Source organism: Gymnodraco acuticeps, unplaced genomic scaffold (genome assembly GCF_902827175.1).
Source record: "Gymnodraco acuticeps unplaced genomic scaffold, fGymAcu1.1, whole genome shotgun sequence".
NCBI classification, from domain to species: Eukaryota; Metazoa; Chordata; class Actinopteri; order Perciformes; family Bathydraconidae; genus Gymnodraco; species Gymnodraco acuticeps.
In genome coordinates this window covers 955,444-972,460 of record NW_022991588.1, presented here as the reverse complement: position 1 = coordinate 972,460, position 17,017 = coordinate 955,444, and the positions used below count along the sequence as shown (strand labels likewise).

General features: G+C 39.8%; 2 protein-coding genes across 3 annotated transcripts; both read right to left on the bottom strand.

Moving 5' to 3' along the window:
- Positions 1–245: 245 nt before the first annotated feature.
- On the bottom strand, positions 246–3,004 carry pih1d2 (PIH1 domain containing 2). Its single transcript, XM_034197819.1, has 5 exons — positions 2,596–3,004; positions 1,517–1,637; positions 1,191–1,421; positions 781–1,055; positions 246–628 (listed from the first exon to the last, which is right to left on the bottom strand). Exons 1-5 carry the CDS (start codon positions 2,770–2,772, stop codon positions 491–493), a joined length of 942 nt encoding a protein of 313 aa, XP_034053710.1. The 5' UTR covers positions 2,773–3,004; the 3' UTR covers positions 246–490.
- A 79-nt stretch (positions 3,005–3,083) lies between these two features.
- On the bottom strand, positions 3,084–8,859 carry tmprss5 (transmembrane serine protease 5). Of its 2 annotated transcripts, XM_034197816.1 has the most exons (14): positions 8,730–8,859; positions 7,806–7,944; positions 7,422–7,502; positions 6,876–6,989; positions 6,446–6,581; positions 6,118–6,231; positions 5,976–6,019; positions 5,668–5,830; positions 5,340–5,524; positions 4,472–4,570; positions 4,213–4,355; positions 3,927–4,079; positions 3,704–3,740; positions 3,084–3,274 (listed from the first exon to the last, which is right to left on the bottom strand). In XM_034197816.1, the coding sequence occupies exons 1-14, from the start codon at positions 8,730–8,732 to the stop codon at positions 3,222–3,224; spliced, it is 1,464 nt and encodes a 487-aa protein (XP_034053707.1). In that variant the 5' UTR covers positions 8,733–8,859; the 3' UTR covers positions 3,084–3,221. The 2 variants fall into 2 exon arrangements, with proteins under 2 accessions (XP_034053707.1, XP_034053709.1); XM_034197818.1 differs by lacking the exon at positions 3,704–3,740.
- Positions 8,860–17,017: the final 8,158 nt, after the last annotated feature.

Sequence of the window (17,017 nt, the reverse complement as noted above, 5' to 3'; positions counted from 1 at the left end):
ACACTATCATGCTGTAACACATCTTAATCTGATAATATGATGTTCATGTGTTTTAAATATATTTCTAAAATGTAAAATTGAACTATAGATACTTTTTTGTTATCTGTGAAAGCCAGATTCTTTTATCTATCTCAGTAAAAAGTATTTTTGATTCCTCCTAAAAATATGAAGAGAAGTACAAAATAAGGACAAATTGGCGAATCCCAGAAATTCACGGGTAGAACGAAACAAAAACAAATCATGGATACAAATATGAGAGGGCTTTTATTTGTATATCGTTTCCTGCACAAAGCCAGATGGATTTGGAACAGACCAGTTTACAGGGGAGCTGTCTTGTTTTCAGGCTTTTCAGATTGCATGGCATGAATTCAGTTTGTTTTGGTTATTTGGTTTGAGGTAATCTCAGTGTCAGCTTCACAGTTTCTTCTGCCCATTTCCAGCACTACTCACCTCTTTTCTTCATTATTAGTTTCACTATTTAGTCAAATTGTCATAAAAAAACATCCACTCTCAAAGTTAGCGTTCGATACTTCTTATTGAAAATGGCCGATGCAGTGTCTTCAATAACAGGTTTGGGGAGTTCTAGAAGCAAATAGTAGACATCCTCCACCTCCAGTAAGACGTCGTCCTGTAGACAAATACAATCACCGCTCAGTGTTACTCACAAAAGCAGAACGATAACTGCTATGTATTTTATATTAATGACATCCCACTACGCACTGACACGCATTGGATTTGAAAGTTGTTCATAACTATTCAAAGGAGTGTGTAACCGGTTACCTTGGAGATTCTCAGCTGACACTCGGACATGGAGCAAACCTTTGGCAGGTCCAATGTGATCTCCATGCTGCGAGCAACCCCTTCCTTATCTGTCTTCACCTCGAGTTGGTACTCAGGCTTCTGAGGCTGCACAAATGTGGTGGAGATGACCTGGATCAAATCCATATTTATTTGCTCTGCAGGTCTGAAGTCAATTTGGGCTCCAGAGCCCTGGTGTTGTTTCTCTGAGCGTAGAGCGGTTATTTGCTGCAGGAGGTCAGCTGGGGTCTGACTGGCTGTAAAAAGAACATGATACATTATTAGGAACTTTGGTAGAAGGTGAAAGATAATACACCTGCAGCGACAAAGAAAAATAGATCCACCATAAAGGGCTTGTGGCGGCTTATTGGGTGTAAAACGTTCTGCCCTACCTGTGTCTGTTTTACTGGAGGTGTAAGGCCACTGCCGAAACCCAAGGCGGCGGTGCAAGTCTTCTGGGTTACTCTTTGGGCTACAGCTGATGACAGTGTACTCCTGAGATAACCTCATCCCATGATGCTGCTGGGCAAAGCTCAGGGTCAGCATGTACACTTCTGTTTTGTCTTTCTTACTTTCCTGTAGCACTGCAGGGTTAAATGCCACATCCAACACAGTGCAGATACCTGGAAGAAGAAAAACTACAATGTATTGTTTTTTTCTTCTGACGAATTCGATTCGGTAGCTTGTGATGCTGCACAACTTTGACTTTTACTCTGACCTTCATTCTCGTCTGTTTCCAGTTTTCCTGCACACACAGGTAAAGGCCTGCTGGGATCCTGAGGTGCAGGCACACGTTTCCAGCTGCATATGTTGATGTACAGTGACCCTTTCTTTGGCTCCTGTTGAGAACACAGATGTAACACCTGTCAATACACACCCTATCTCTAAACTAAAACACACACAGGGGTGGCAGCTTTTCTATTAAGGGATAGAAAGTAGAGTGGAAGCAATGTTCACAAGGGAAAAGTCCATTCCCATTTTTTAAGCTAAAATATTGCAAATAATTACCAGTTAAGCTTCGGCACAAATATTATTTGTCAGTTTGTTCTCAATCTTGTGACAGTAAACTGAATAGTTTTGGGTGTGATACTGTTGGTTGAACAGAACAATCCATTTGGAGATGCTTAAATGGGCTATGGGAGTTTGTGATGGGCTCTTCACTATTTTCTTTATTTGAAGATTACTCAATAAATGAAAAATAATTGTTTAATCTTATCTAGTAATTTTGTGATTATATAGTTTAAGCTATTTTAGACAGACAGGTGCAGTAGATGATACACATTGACCTTATTGAGCATTGTCACAGTGGACACACATTCACTTACTAAGAAAAGTGTAACTTAGTAAAAGCAATACTTGTTTCTGTCAATGCCAGGCATTACACCAAATGCTGTGACCATTATATTCTGTGTCCTTTTCACAGGGTAGGCTACTGCTAAAATGTTGATTGTAACAAGTTGCCAGCAGTACTTGTAAGTCATAATCAAGGAGAAACAAAACGTATCGTTTTCCTTAATAAAAAGTTGAAAGGCAAAGATGCTTTTTGGAAAGAAAGGAATGCATTCATTTTTAAAGCGTCAGCTGTGGCTTTTTATTTGGGTCATTTAATTTGGTTCCACACCTGTAATATAGCTCACTTACCTGGTTGGCACGGGTCTATTATTAATGAGAAACACCTGTGCTTTCCCTGCTGTGACGCACTGTTTGTCGTCACAGAGAATTTTATATTGCAGGTTTGGTAGTTAAACTTATCTAGTGACCGTTCATTTTTAAGGTAATGCAAACGACGCAACTTACCAGCATTTCAGTGCGAATACAGGAGTCTAGCTCAGGCGGTGCACTGAATCCAGCTCCTTCTTTCATCTGCTTCTCTATCAACTCGCGGTATGCTGCGGGGTCATTTTGAGAAAGATCATCCAGGATGGACCAGAACTGGTTGACTTGCTGTAAAACATCCCCTGTGCTGCCAGACATCTTGAGGTGACTCACTTTGGAGTTAGCAAACACTAATGTTGAGGCTAGCAAGCCACTAAAGGTAACTAGTGAGTGTTAAATAGTTGAATTTGGAACAAATAGCTTGACTACAGTATAATAAATTAGTTGTGCTATTAAATTAGGCTCCAAATGTGAAACAAAGATAAATAAAACACACTTTGGTTAGTTCAAGTCTGTGAAACAGCTAACGTGTCTTAGCTAATGTTGTTAGTTGCTATGGAAACTGGTTACTCAGAAGCCGCCTGGTGGTCAGAGGCAGAGTTGCAGCTCAGTAATCACATCGGACACAGTTTAATAAGAGGCATCATTTATATTCAATACATACAAAAATTAACGTAAATATGCATAATGTCTTTTGATTGTCTTAATGTGTACATAATACAACGGACATTTAAAGTAAAAATATCGACTTTCAAATGTCTCAAACATCAACAGCATCCTTTGCTTCTTCTTTCTGAGCCTCCCTCAGCCCTCAGTAAGTCTGCAAAAACAAAGAGTCATTATAAGCAAGCGGTTTATTAACTGTACTTCTACAGTTTACTGTTATTTTCTAGATGCCAATACTACAGTGTCTCAATGCTGGTGGTGTATACAATTGATTATTGACTGATATGACTTGAGTGGAGTATACTAACAAATATCCTCATCTAAGCAAAAATAGCATTTTAAAAACTCCAATTCAAGTAAAAATCCAGCATTAAGTACAATTAGTAATAGAAGCACCCTCAGCAATATAGTATCAACATTAAAAGTACTTATGTGGCACCAAATGAAGGTGATTATTCTTATATCTGATATAGACCTATACTGCTACTACTGAGCTGCAACGATTAGTTGATTAACCAATTAGTTGATAAACAAAAGCAATATATTATTATTCAAAAATTAGTTTCGTAATGTATTACCTTACCTAATAATAATGTTGAACATTTGCCAGTTCCAGCTTCCTAAAAGAAATGATTCTCTTATTTTTCTTTTGTCTTATATGATAGTTAAATGGGCATCTTTGTTGGTAAAAAAAAAGAAAGAAGCATTTTGACAATGTCACCTTAAACTCTAGGACACTTCTAGACTAATTGATTTGTTGGGGAAATAATTTGCAGATTATTCGCACATCTAAAAAGTCTGTTTACTTCAATCATGTCGTAGATCCAGCCCAAGAATTCAGCAACGTTGGTGTAAACCCCTGGATGGTTGGGCTCAGCACAGCCTGTCCCCCAGCTGACGACCCCTACCAGCCTCCATACATTTTCATCCTGGCAAACCAGAGGACCCCCACTGTCCCCCTGGAGAGGTAGACACAAACACTAAACTCACCCAGCTTTCATCATGCCAGGGTTTTACCGTAAACAAGTCACATAAAAGAGGATGAGTCTTTAAAACGCCTCTGCAAGCCAGTGTTCAAAACATAACTCTGACCTGGCATGCATCCACTTTTCCCTCTGTGTATCCCGCACAAAGCATCCGTGGTGTGATCTCTCCATTGTACATGCAGGAGCTGTTGCAGTTCTTTGTGCTTATTATGGGAACAGGCGCCTCTTTCAGGGTGTCAGGTGAGTGAACTGAGCGAGAAGACACAGGTTTAATGCTGCTCTGTCAATACACCTGGCACACTGTCATCATGTGTGAATTAGACTTGCAGCAGATGTAAATTATTTTTAGAGCAGTACTGCCTCACCACCGTCAGGCTGTGTGTATCCCCATCCAGAGATCCAGCACTGTGTTCCTCCTGGAAGATCAGAGTTGTACTGAGGCAAGCAGACGGGCCCAATTGTATCTGGTGTCAGAATAATTTACTTAATTATTCTGACAGGCTGGAACATGATAACTTGGTTTATGATTTTTTTATTCAGATATGTTTTGTAGTTGTAATGGCTTTTTATTCAACACTGTTTGAGAGACCTAGACTGGATTTAATAGGCTCCCTCAAGTTTCCCTTTACTGCAAATATGTTTGAGTACACAAGCCATTGTTAAATAGGTCCCATAAGTCTTCCTCAACTTGAAATACTATTTTTCTCATGTTGTCGCTTCCCTTGGTTATGCAGAATGATGAATGTGCAGAGTTTGACACTCGAAGGCTGTTGTATCCACTCCATGGGGAAAGTTTCTCTGTGCTCACCTTAAGTCTCATTTAAAAAAACTTGTACAGGCAGGAGAGATTTCATAATATGGAAGCCGATCATTGTCCAATGTGCAATTTACAGGAATGTGGTGTTAAAACTTCAGGCCTCCAGTACACTTAAACTGTAAATAGATTCTCAGTGAAGTAGTAGACATCTTGTCGAGTGGTTAAACTTTGGAAAGTACAAATATTTGCACATTCATTGATTCGGGATTTGTAAATGAGGAAGGAGTAGATCTAATACATTTTTTTTCGAGATAATTGATACCCTTTTATGGTTCAATAGAGGCTTGTTTCCTGAAATTTGTCAGGATAAGAAAATAAACAGTAAACTGAGGTCGAAGCATTGACATTTTGTTGTGTGTTTGAAGCACCGCTATCTCTTTTGTGTTCAAAGGTTTCAAAGAGCCTCACAGACTGACCTGAGAAATTTAAAGGTGTCCGCAGTTTCAGAAGTGCTATATCACTGTCGTGGCTCCTGTGGTTATAGTTCTTGTTGTAAATGATCTTCTCCACCGCATATCCTGTGTGCTGAGCCATTTTCGCAGAGCTGCGGGTGACAATACCAGCGTAGACCACCCAGCTGGACACCTGAGGTAGCCTGTAGCTGACATTTGAGAAAAGAAGCAAGGAAGAAGACACTGATAAGAACCGTCATGTGTCCAGTGAGGCGCAGCTGCTAATGACTGATTATTCTCCTTCTAGTCCGTAGCCCCGGCCCTTTAAGTGCTGTAAGGTCAGCTGTCTTACTTGTGCACACAATGGGCAGCTGTGACTACCCATTGACTGGTGATGATGGAGCCTCCGCAGGTGTGACGGTTGCTGTAGTAGAGGCTGACCTGCCAGGGCCACCTGCCCAGCGTGGCCTCGACCCCCCCGATTATCCTGGGCAGCTTCGCTCTTGTCCCACACTCTAAACAGAGATCCATTCATCAAGGAGTTGGATTGGTCAGAAAGCACAACAGCAAATGGCAGCATTCACAAGCTTTAGTGTTTTAATGGAACTTCAGGGTGTTGGATTTAAAATCACACACAAAAAGTTAGGTTAATTTGCTCACCGAAACATTGCAAAGCGATAACCTTCCCTGTGATGCAGTTCCCCCTAAATGAAAATAAATTGTGTAACTAATGATGCATAATTATTATGCAGTAGCTTTCTGCTTCATTACCAGTATGATGTCCTCAGACAAATTGCCTTACCTGAATTCCCACATATTTTCCAGATTGCTCTTGTGCTCCGAGGCAATTTGTATAAAGCCATCAGTAAAGTTTGGCCCGATATCAGTTAGATTCACTCCTTTATGCTTGGTCAGTCTGGTAAGAGAACATATGCAAACATGGTGGGAATGAGTGTTCAGATCATTCAGACTCATTGAGGCAAATTTGCAAATGAGGTATTGGAAAATCATAAATAAGCTGGGACTTCAACCTTGGCATAGCCGGCTTAGATTCAAACTATAAGTTAATGAGTGGGAGCTGCAGTCCCAATCAGTGTTAAGAGTGTACGATTATGTCCAAAGTGAAAAACCTCAAATAGCCGAGCTGTCTGCAGACCAGCGTTCCCAGTGAAGAGTTCCACCTCTCGTAGCACACTGGCAGCCAGGTGGGCAGCTTCCCCAGCTGGATCTCCAGCAGGGAGTTCTCCGGGCTGATTCTGTAAAACACTGAGCCTGATTGATTGAAAATCCCTCCAGAGACAAGCTCTCAGGCAACAGTAATGAACGAGCCTCTTTTATAAGTGGGGAATGATTAGGAAAAACACAAGTATCTATGCTAATACAGTCAAGGAGATCGTTATGAGTGATGTTTTCATGTCAGTCAATGGGCCTGTCTCAAGAGTGAACAACAAGATGATGTTATTGATTGATAATTTCACAGCTATTAAACAAAAAATCAAAGCAGCCAGCACACATTCTGCAGTATTTAATTCATGGATGAAAAGGGGAGGAAACACAGACCTTTCCTGGGGTCAAAGATAGAAATGTCTTCTGTTACGTTGCAGAAAGACGTCTCCTTTGTGTCCCCAAGTCCCACTGGACTTTGGGAGTAGGAAGGCTTCAGCAGAAGTTTGACTAGATGAAGATGTAGGTAATCAGACTTTTAATAAGCCACTGACAGAGCAAACATGAAGTGTATTGTTTTGACTAAATGTTAACAGAATTAGAACCTCAGAACAGACAAACCCTGTGTGGTACAGCAACACATTGTACCCTGAAGTAAATGATGTAATTAAATACTTTCACAAATAGGAGTTCTGTTCATTAGAAAAACCATTTGCTAGTTTTAAAAGCCTCTCAAATAAGAGAAGGTGTTGCTTCCCCTTCAACTACAATATTTTAAGATCATTTTAGTTGCACCTACATATACACATTTTCAGTCCGTCAAATGCTGATAATAAACGCCCTTAAAAATCTGCCAAGCTCTGAAGCTTGAGTAGCTGTTGTACTTTTTTCCTGGTTACAGTTAAGCTAATTTACTGATTCTATCTCAGCACAATGACTCACCTAGAAACCAGACACCTACAGCCAAGCCTCCCAAGAGTCCGACAGCACACACCGCCGCCAGCAGCCTCACTAGCCTCTGAGCTGTAAAGAAACAATTAAGACCTTTCATAATGCCTGCTAACTCTGAGAGAAATAACTAAATTTCAACGGTTACATTCAGTATATAGAACATTAACAAACATGACTAGATTATTGATAAGCTATATTCTATACTGCACAACACTTAAGAGTTGAAAAGCAAATCTATACTGTGACATTTCGATCCAAAAGCTTTATTTCTTATCAATGAAGTGTAAAGGATTGTATTCAGTGCAAAGTCTTTTGTTTTGTTTTTGTACTGGTGATGCACGACTGCCCATCGGCGGGTGCACCACTGGAGCTTACCGTGAGTCGTCGGGTGAATCCCTTTCAACCAGCCCTGCACCCCCTTGGGCTCCGTCACTCCTGCAGCTTTCTCTGAATGGAAGGGATGGCTGACAGCTGCCGGGTTCTCAATCACTGATAATGTGTCTCCATCAAAACTCTAAAATAAGTCAAGTTAGCCAGTCAGACCTGATAACAGCTTGTTTTGTTAAAGTTTTTTGCAAATATATATAATATAACATCTGCTCCTCAGACACAGTGCACTTGACTCTGTCAGATTGAATTAGGAGTTAAGTAAACATGAATATTATCAAGACTGCGCACTCCGGATGTATGGAGTCAGAGCTATAGGTGTGTTTGCTATATCTCCTCAACATGCATGATAGAAATTAGCATGTTAAAGTCTTGGGATGTCTGTTTAGGGTCTTGTACAACACATGCTACACAATACTTGTTATCAAAAAAAGTTGTTTCTCTCTGGAGTGTTTTGGTTGGGATTACTCCTCAATGAGCAGCTGTTTCTAAAAGCAACATATTGAGAGTATTACAGTCATTATAAAAAAGTTCTTCATCGACGTGAGATGCAGACTTGGTATGATCATGTTACAGTACAAAATCCTCCTAAATAAAAGCCACACCATCTGCTCTCTTGTATTAGCTCTAGGGTGTAGCTACACAAATCATTTTACATTTGGAATTAGCATCAGTTTCTTATAATGCAAAAGAACACTTGACACATTCCATGCAGCTGTGTCATTATAGGATGAACCTGAATCATTTAAAAAATAAACAAGTGACAAGAACATGTGTGATACAAGTTTGAAGTTAATGCTACCTGTGTATCAGCAGCTGTTACTGTACATTGTGATGGTGAAAGTAAAGAGGTGTCAGGATTGCATACATTAGACAGATGGAGCAAGTGAATATTTAGTCTCCCTTTCTTACCATGTTTTCCCGTCGTACAGTCCTGAGGAAAAGGCAGCGGTGTCCGTGCTCATCTGCAGGCCTGAGCTGGAGGTAGAGAGCTGTGTCCCTCTCGCAGTGGATGCACCATTTAACAGAATGCAACTCTGGATTTTCCCTTCACAAAGAGACAATGAGGTCAGCAGTGGAGCAGAGAATGAGGCTGTTGTTCGTCCAGGGGGGGTCACAGGGCCTGTTGAAGCAGGCTGAACCGGGTCTTTGTAGGGGGGGTAGCATCTCCAGAGATACCTCCAAGCTTAACTATTGATAGGACACCGGGTGTTGCTAGGTTACCCTTTTTACCCGTGCCAAAAGATTGGCCATTTGCACCTGAGACATTTTATTACCTGACAGTTTGTAGGTTCGGTGAAAAGGTCATTATTGCAGATTGTTGAAAGTCTCATATCATGTCAATCCCCGTCATTTGGAATCCAAAGCTATCATCTCTCAACACTCAGAAACAAAATGAATGTTTTCTGTCTGCTCGCTGACAGATGAGACTTTCTCCCTCTCCACTGCTCGCAGTCATACGCTTTCAATATTCCTTTTCTGTATTCAAAATGTCATCTTTGTTTTAAGTGCTATGAAAAAGCAAGCGTGAGTGGCAGCATAAAGCACTCATTAACTCTAAGAATAGTACGAATAATTAATAACTGAGATGTGCTCTTTGAAAAAGGTGAGAGGCTTATTTAAGGGAGATCAAAGCCTCTCAGACGAATGATTGATTTATTCAAATGAAATCTGAAATGACTTATTTAATCCAGGTTAAATAATATGTAATACAAAGGTTGTTTATGTATCTCCTATATGCATGGCGCGGGATGAGTCGGAGTCCAGGTGATGGGAAAAAATGCCAGGAAGAAAATTCCTCCTTGTCCAACTGTCAAGGCCAAATCTGAGAAATGGCTCAGATCTGTTCCACTCATGTAACAGGTGCCATGGAAATATTTGGAAATCAAACATGGAGAAATGACCAATGCAGTATTTGCATTAATTGAACTTGAAAGAGCAGCATCTGAAATGAATAACACTAGGGTTTGTGAAGTTTATAATGTTTGATAATATTAGCAATGGGCTCAATTGTTCTTCTGCAGAAGCAAAATGAAGAGCATCGCCAACAGCTCTTCCTGGGACTTGTTGTCTCCCTCTTCTGGTGAAATGTATTCTCCCAGAGAGTCGAAAGTGGTTCACAGAGCTGCCATTCACTTTGTTAGAAATCAATGGGCAAAGAAAAAGGGCATTTTCATTCAAGGACATGCATGTAAGTGATCGGTTCTTCTATGAAATGATTATTTATCCTCCATCAAAATAATATAAATAAATAATAATATATAGTCCCAGATATGAAAAATGTGCCTTGGTTAGGTATTTTAGTCACACAAGAAGTTAATGTTGTGTATTTATCCTTTTGTAGATATTCTTTAACACTGTTCTTCAGTATTATAACAGTAATCTATAATTGTCTGGTCCTTACTTGTTGTGGTTGCTTATGAATACAATAAGTATTTTCTCAGTGTATGAGTTACACCTAGCTTAAGAGTAATTCAGTCTAATACAGTCCTGCAACACAGTCGTTTTTGTGAAGCTGTTCTGTTTTTTATGTAGGTCTAAAAAGACTTGCCTTATTTTGAAGACATTTATCAAGCAATGTTCTCTATTAGTTTCTAATAACGTAATTGAATGATATAGTCTGCAGTTGATTGAACAAAGCAATTTGCAACTAAGCAATTTGAAGATGTCAACTGTAACTCTTTGGAAACTGCAGGACAATTTTCATGATTTTCTGACATCTAAGAACAACAATTATATAAATGAATATTTAACGTATTACTTGAGAATTTAAATAATCAGTACTTGCTACAGCCCTATTCATACTTGGATGTTTTATTTCTAATATTAAATTATCTAAATGGGGTGGGCAAAATAATTAAAATACTCATTATAGCACAGTACAAATTAACAGCACCAAAATCCTCCAAAATGATCATGAAGTTGAAACTACAGTTGATAAACACTACTAAAACTGGACATATTGGGGAACACTTAAAACATCTCAAGCGAGTTTGTCGTGTGAGTGTGTGTTTGTGTTGGTTTGGGAAGGGAGGCATGTGGGAGGGGGGAGGGGAGGTTTGGTCAGTGTTTGTTTGTTTTGAAAAAATGAGTGGGGATGAAGTATTATTTGGTACTATCTCATTCGGGTCAGGTTTTGTTGCCAGTTGATTTCTTGGTGTCATGAAGTCTTAAATGTAATGTCATGTTACCCATCCTGTTAAAGAAAACAAATTATTAAAAAAAAGAAGACAAAAAAAGATAAACACTACTAAAACACAAAAATGATAGTGAGAGCACCATATCACTTGGTATTATATAACACCGCCACAAAGTTATCAAGGCCAATAAACGTTCACTTAAGTTAATAAATTGAGTCACTGACAAGACAGAACATATGCACATAAGCCATTATAATTATCTTTTGTGAGGAATCTAAATTTCATGAGGAAAGCCCTCCAACAACAACAATAACAGTCTGTCACCTTGGTGTCACAGACGCCCCATAGGCACTGCATTCATTCATTTATTCATGGCTCACAGTCCACTGTGGAGAGGCTGGCTGCAGCCCAGTTTGGAGCTGCTTCCATCCCTCCTCACAGGGGAAGCTCTCCCTGTTTGCTGTACTGAGATCTGATCAGCTCCGCTCTTATCTCAGCATTTGTCTGTGTGCCTGTCTCAGTGTCCAGACCTTGAACATCAGATTCAGTCTCTCCATGCCGGCTCTAAAATCCCACAGTAGGGTTAGAACTGAGCAGAAGGGAATGAAGCTTCTTTTAAAAATTAGGGCAACATTTGCCTCAACGGCTTTTTGATACAGTCCAGCCCACCGAGCCATTTAAACCTGACTCATTAATGTGTGGGCTGTCAGGAGAGTTGTGCCATCTACGCTTTTGGCCGTGACCCCCCCATGCGGAGGCCGCCATTAAAGCCTGGGCCCACAGTTAGAGGGCAAAGTGGAGCATGTTAAAGGCACAATCAAAATGCAATTGTGTCATCTGACAGAGCACCACCGTTTGAGTATACCTATTAAAACCACCCGTCAAATTCCAAATGTCTAGGCCTAAAATGTTTGTTTTAAAGATCACCTATTATGCAAAATCCTCTTTTTCATATCTTTTATACACATGTGTCCCCTCTGTGTAAAGAGTCTGAAAGTTTCATTAAAAAATATTTGCTCACTTTTTGTCCTGATCCATTTATATTACAACCTGTCTGAAAATGAGCTGATCAGAGTTTGGCCACTTTATGAAGTCATAACAATTTGTTGGCTTGTGTAACCATTATATAACAGTATAATAGGGGATCTTTAAACTAAACTAAAATGTGACTTTTCTACTGAATGTTATCTGAAATCACTCCTATCATTATATGAATGAAGCTACATTCAGCAGCCAGTTAGCTAAGCATAATAACCTGGTTGTGTCCATACTGTAAGTAACAACACCTGCCTACCATTACCTCTTACGCTCACTGGTAAACATGTTATATTAGGTTCTCTCATTACAATAACATAAGTGAAAAACACAAAAGTGTTGTTTCATGGGGGATTTAGGTAGGTGAGTTATTTTACATAAAACAGAGCCAGGCTAGCTGTTTCCTGCGGTTCTTGCTTTAATGCTGAATTATAACTGGCTCCAGCTTCAAATGCCACAAATTGTAAACAACAAAATAAATTAAGTGTATTTATTTAACCCTGTATTTATTTATCCCCTTTGTTACTGTTGTTACAAAGGGGATATTGTTTCTGGCTTATGATAAAGATGAAAAGATCACAACTTCTACATTTTCAGGTAAAAGATGGAACTTACCATTACACAATTGATTAATATGTCGGGTGATTGACAAGTGATGAAAGGCAAATTGTAAACGTTTTCTTATATAAAAGCATGGTTGAATCTGTAATAGTCGTGAACAGAGCCATCAATTGGTCTTTATGTTCACACAAAAGCTGAGCATACATACATTGCAATGTGAACAAGATAATGATATCTTCAGAGTATAGGTCACACTGTACAAACAGCTGTGAGTGAAATGTAAATATTGATCCAAACTCCTCTATAATGTGAATAGAATGCACCACAAATGTATAGGGTCAAGAACTAATGAACAAACCTTTATTTGTGCAAAAGCATGGCTGAGGTTTTTCGCAATGTCATGATGACACAATCATTTGTTCAATATGCGAAAGCTGTCCAGGTCATGATGCAGCACAGGGTGATGATGGAGACCACTAACCTATGGCCCCAACACACACACACACACACACACACACACACACACACACACGCACGCACGCACGCAAACAGTACAGTACATCTCACACCTCGTGCCCAGAGGTGGGTTGTTGTGGAGTACAAATACTTTGTTACTGTACTTAAGTACATTGTTATGGTATCAGTACTTTCTGACAACTTTTTACTTTTACTTCTTACATTTTTAACACAAATACCCGTACCTTTTACTTCTTATATTTTCAAAAGAGGCTCGTTACTTTAGTTTTAATCTGCGTTTGGTATGAACTCAGTTAACCTTCCTGTGCAGCAATCATACTACCTGCTGGTAAAACTACTGAATCACAACTGTAAATAATATTAAAGATGAGTGCATACCAGTGTCATGAGTTATACCTGAGTCACTGCTGCTTGAACACTTGACCCTATAAGACCACACATATATTACATTGGACACATAAGGAAAGTTAATAGAGTAAACTAAATATAAAAATCATAAAAGAACAGCTGAACAATGATATCCATTATTTTGTATGACAAAAGAAAAGCTGGTGCTAATTATGTCCCCTCACTCTGCACAGGCTGGTAGCTGTGGTAGCATACTGCTCTCTGGTGGTAGACTGTTAGACTTCCATTTAAAATATGCTTTTATTATTTTTGGTGTAAATATTCAGCGTGTAAATCAACTCCTTGTTTTTAGATACATGTTTTTAAAGGTTGCTGTTTTGAGGTCAGGTTGTATTGAAAGTTGGAGTGAAAATCTCTAAGAGGAACAGTCATTTAGAGAGATCCCATGTTGGGCCGTTTGTGGCCTTCGTAGTCTTTGACAACATTTAATGTGGACATTTCAGTGTGTGCAACATATTGTAATTACATAACAATATACTTATGACAGGTCTAAGCGTGAGGGTGGCCTCAGCATAGCGGCTAAATGCTTAGCAGTTGTGTCAGTATTGAAAGTGGCAGGATGAATAAATAGCTGTCATGTATGTGTTTGTGTCTTGTCTTGTAGAGGCTAATGATAGTGAGGGTGGGTAAGAGCAGAGCTGCTCCCCACCAGATGGCGGGTAATGTGGTTTGGTTTAGCTGCCCACCACGCTCACTCTAATTAAACAGAGAAGATTACATTAGCACTGGCTCCACCTCAATCTGCTCCTCCACTGAGCGTGGCGTTGCGCTGAAGGGGGGGGGGGGGGGGGGGGGCGTTCGGAGGCGTGTGTGTGTGTGGGGGGGGGGGGGGGGGGTCACAGAGGTGATCGTGGTTAGCAGAGTCAAAATTACACATTTGCAAAGCTACATTCCTTTCTTAAAGCTCCCCTGTTACACTGTTTTTCATCAATATATTATAAGTCTCAGATATATACAAAACATGTCTCTGAAGTGTTTGGCTCCAAACACCAAACAGATCATTGTAGCATCCCATAAACCACTCTGTTTCAGCCCTGTTTCAAAAGTGCTGATTCTCTGTCTGTTACTTTAGATGAAAATAAGGAGCCCCTCCCCACGCCCGTCTGAGAGAGATTTGGTTACAAAGAACACAATGGTGCTCTAGGAGGAGATCCAGGTGATAAGGGGGGGGTTACCTTGGTTGGTGATTGGCTAATGGTTACACAAGCCAACAAATTGTTATGACATCATAAAGTGGCCAAAATCTGATCAGCTCATTTTCAGACAGGTTGTTATATAAATGAGTCAGGACAAAAAGTGAGTGAATCTTTTTTCCTGAAACGTTCAGAATCTCTTTCCACAGAGGGGACACATGTTTATGTATAAAAGACATGAGAAAGTGGATTCTGCATAATAGGTGACCTTTAGGAGAATAACACCCGGAGAAACTCAGAAATAAATGCTTCAGTTCAGACGATTGGATCAACTCGAAAAAAAGTCCAAAAGCTTTTACAATCATTTTCCCAACTGCTGTTGACTCCTTGAGCAAGGCACTCAACCCCCACCTGCTCTGTTTTTGAGTTCAGTGGTCAACAACATCTGACACTGGATCTACATAAAGCTCTCAGGTAATGACGCAGTTGTAAAATGTGGATAAATATTGTAGGTAACCGTTCAAAACGAAATGGATAAGTTGGTGTACAATTGACCAAAGCCAAACAATAGCAGTTCTTATTAGAGGAAATGGAACAGGGTTGTCTCTTGTGAAATGTTTGATCAGCAGCTGAACTTACTGATGAGGCGGATGTCTGTGAGATCTGTTGGCTAATAATGTTTCTTTTCAACATAAATGATTTAAAAGATCTGTAGAGTTAAATGTATTCAATATTTCACAAGTAACAGCAAAAGAGTATAGTGTACATGCAACATAGTTTAATGTAGGAATCAGATTTACTCTTCTATTTAAAAAACATGCAACCCCATGACAAACAGTGTGGCAGGTCTCAACCCCAAAGGTTGAAAAACCATTACACTTCAGTAAGCAATTCAACATGCGGCATATTGACAATGTTGACGCTGTTTTCCAGTAGAAAGATGAATGGAGTCTTATGGGTCATTATAATTAGTCTTAAGTAACATGTGTCTGTGGCCACATTAGCTGACAAACACAGAACCCTTGAAAACAAACGTGTAAACAACACTGTTAAAACTGCAGGCTGGAATTTTGCTGACCTGGTTGAAATAATATAGCTAGAAAATAGATTACATAATAAAACATTCACAGCGCACTCAGAGGCTACTTTATGGTAACATGGAGACGATAGAAAAGGGAAACCAGAGGAATACTTTGAATCAGCACGATAACCTGTTAAATCTCTAAGGCATTAGGCAAATAAAACCCAACATTAAAAAGATGTACAGTAAGAGCTGTCAGCACCTGAAATGAGTAAGGGGTCTCAATTTCACTGTGGCAGGCCTAATGTGCCTTCACATCTGGGATAAAACACCGGCCAGCTGTGGCTCTGGCAGAGGGCCATCAGAGGTCACCACGGAGCCTGGAGTGACTCCAGCTGTTTGCACGTGCCAGATGACACATAAACTCTACAAACAGCTTGAGACGGCGAAGGTTTGTGGCAGAAGCCAATAAAGCGTTAAGAGGGATCAGCTCATTGTCTCTGTCCACATCATGGGCAGGGCTAGAGCCGCGCTGTAAAAGAGAAGTGTTTAGGCTGAATAAGAGGAGCTGGACCAATGTGTACAGTACCCGGGGGTATACTTCTTCCTATTTATGGAGAGGCAGAAGCTCATCTGGTTTAAAATGAAAAATAACAAAGTCTACCCAATATTCAATAAACTGTATTGCATGAACACCACATGTTGTAGCCTGAAGACAAGGAAAGCCTTAACAGTTTATTTAATTAAATACATAGTTTTATGGTATAGTATAGTTTGACTTGTGTTGTTTTAAAGGTCCCCAATTATACTGTTTTTTTAGGTCTCAGATATATACAAAACATCTCTTTGAAGTGTTTGGCCTAGATGGTGATCTAGGAGGAGATTCAGGTGATAAGGGGGGGGGGGGGGGTTACCTTGGTTGGTTATTGGCTAATGGTTACACTAGCCAAAAAATCGTCATAAAATCATAAAGTGGCCAAAATCTGATCAGCTCATTTTCAGACAGGTTTTTATATAAATGGATCAGGACAAAAAGTGAGCGAATGTTTTTCCTGAAACTTTCAGAATCTCTTTCCACAGAGGGGACACATGTTTATGTAGAAAATACATGAAAAAGAAGATTTTGCATAATAGGTGACCTTTAAATTATATCTTCTTTGGGAAACCTGTATGTTATACTCCTGTCATTTATAAATGAGACAATGGTCATCAGCATCATCTGGGACAGTGATGATGAGTGTGCATACGGATGGAGTTTGAACAGCTTGTCTTCTGGTGTGATACCTGTGGAGGAGAACAGCTGACTTGAGAGGAGCCCCCCCCCCACACACACTGAACAGCTGTGGAAGCCTTTTCACCTACCTTGTATGTAAATTAACCTGTCACATTAATTGTTTCTTTAATATAGATAATTGGAATAGGCAA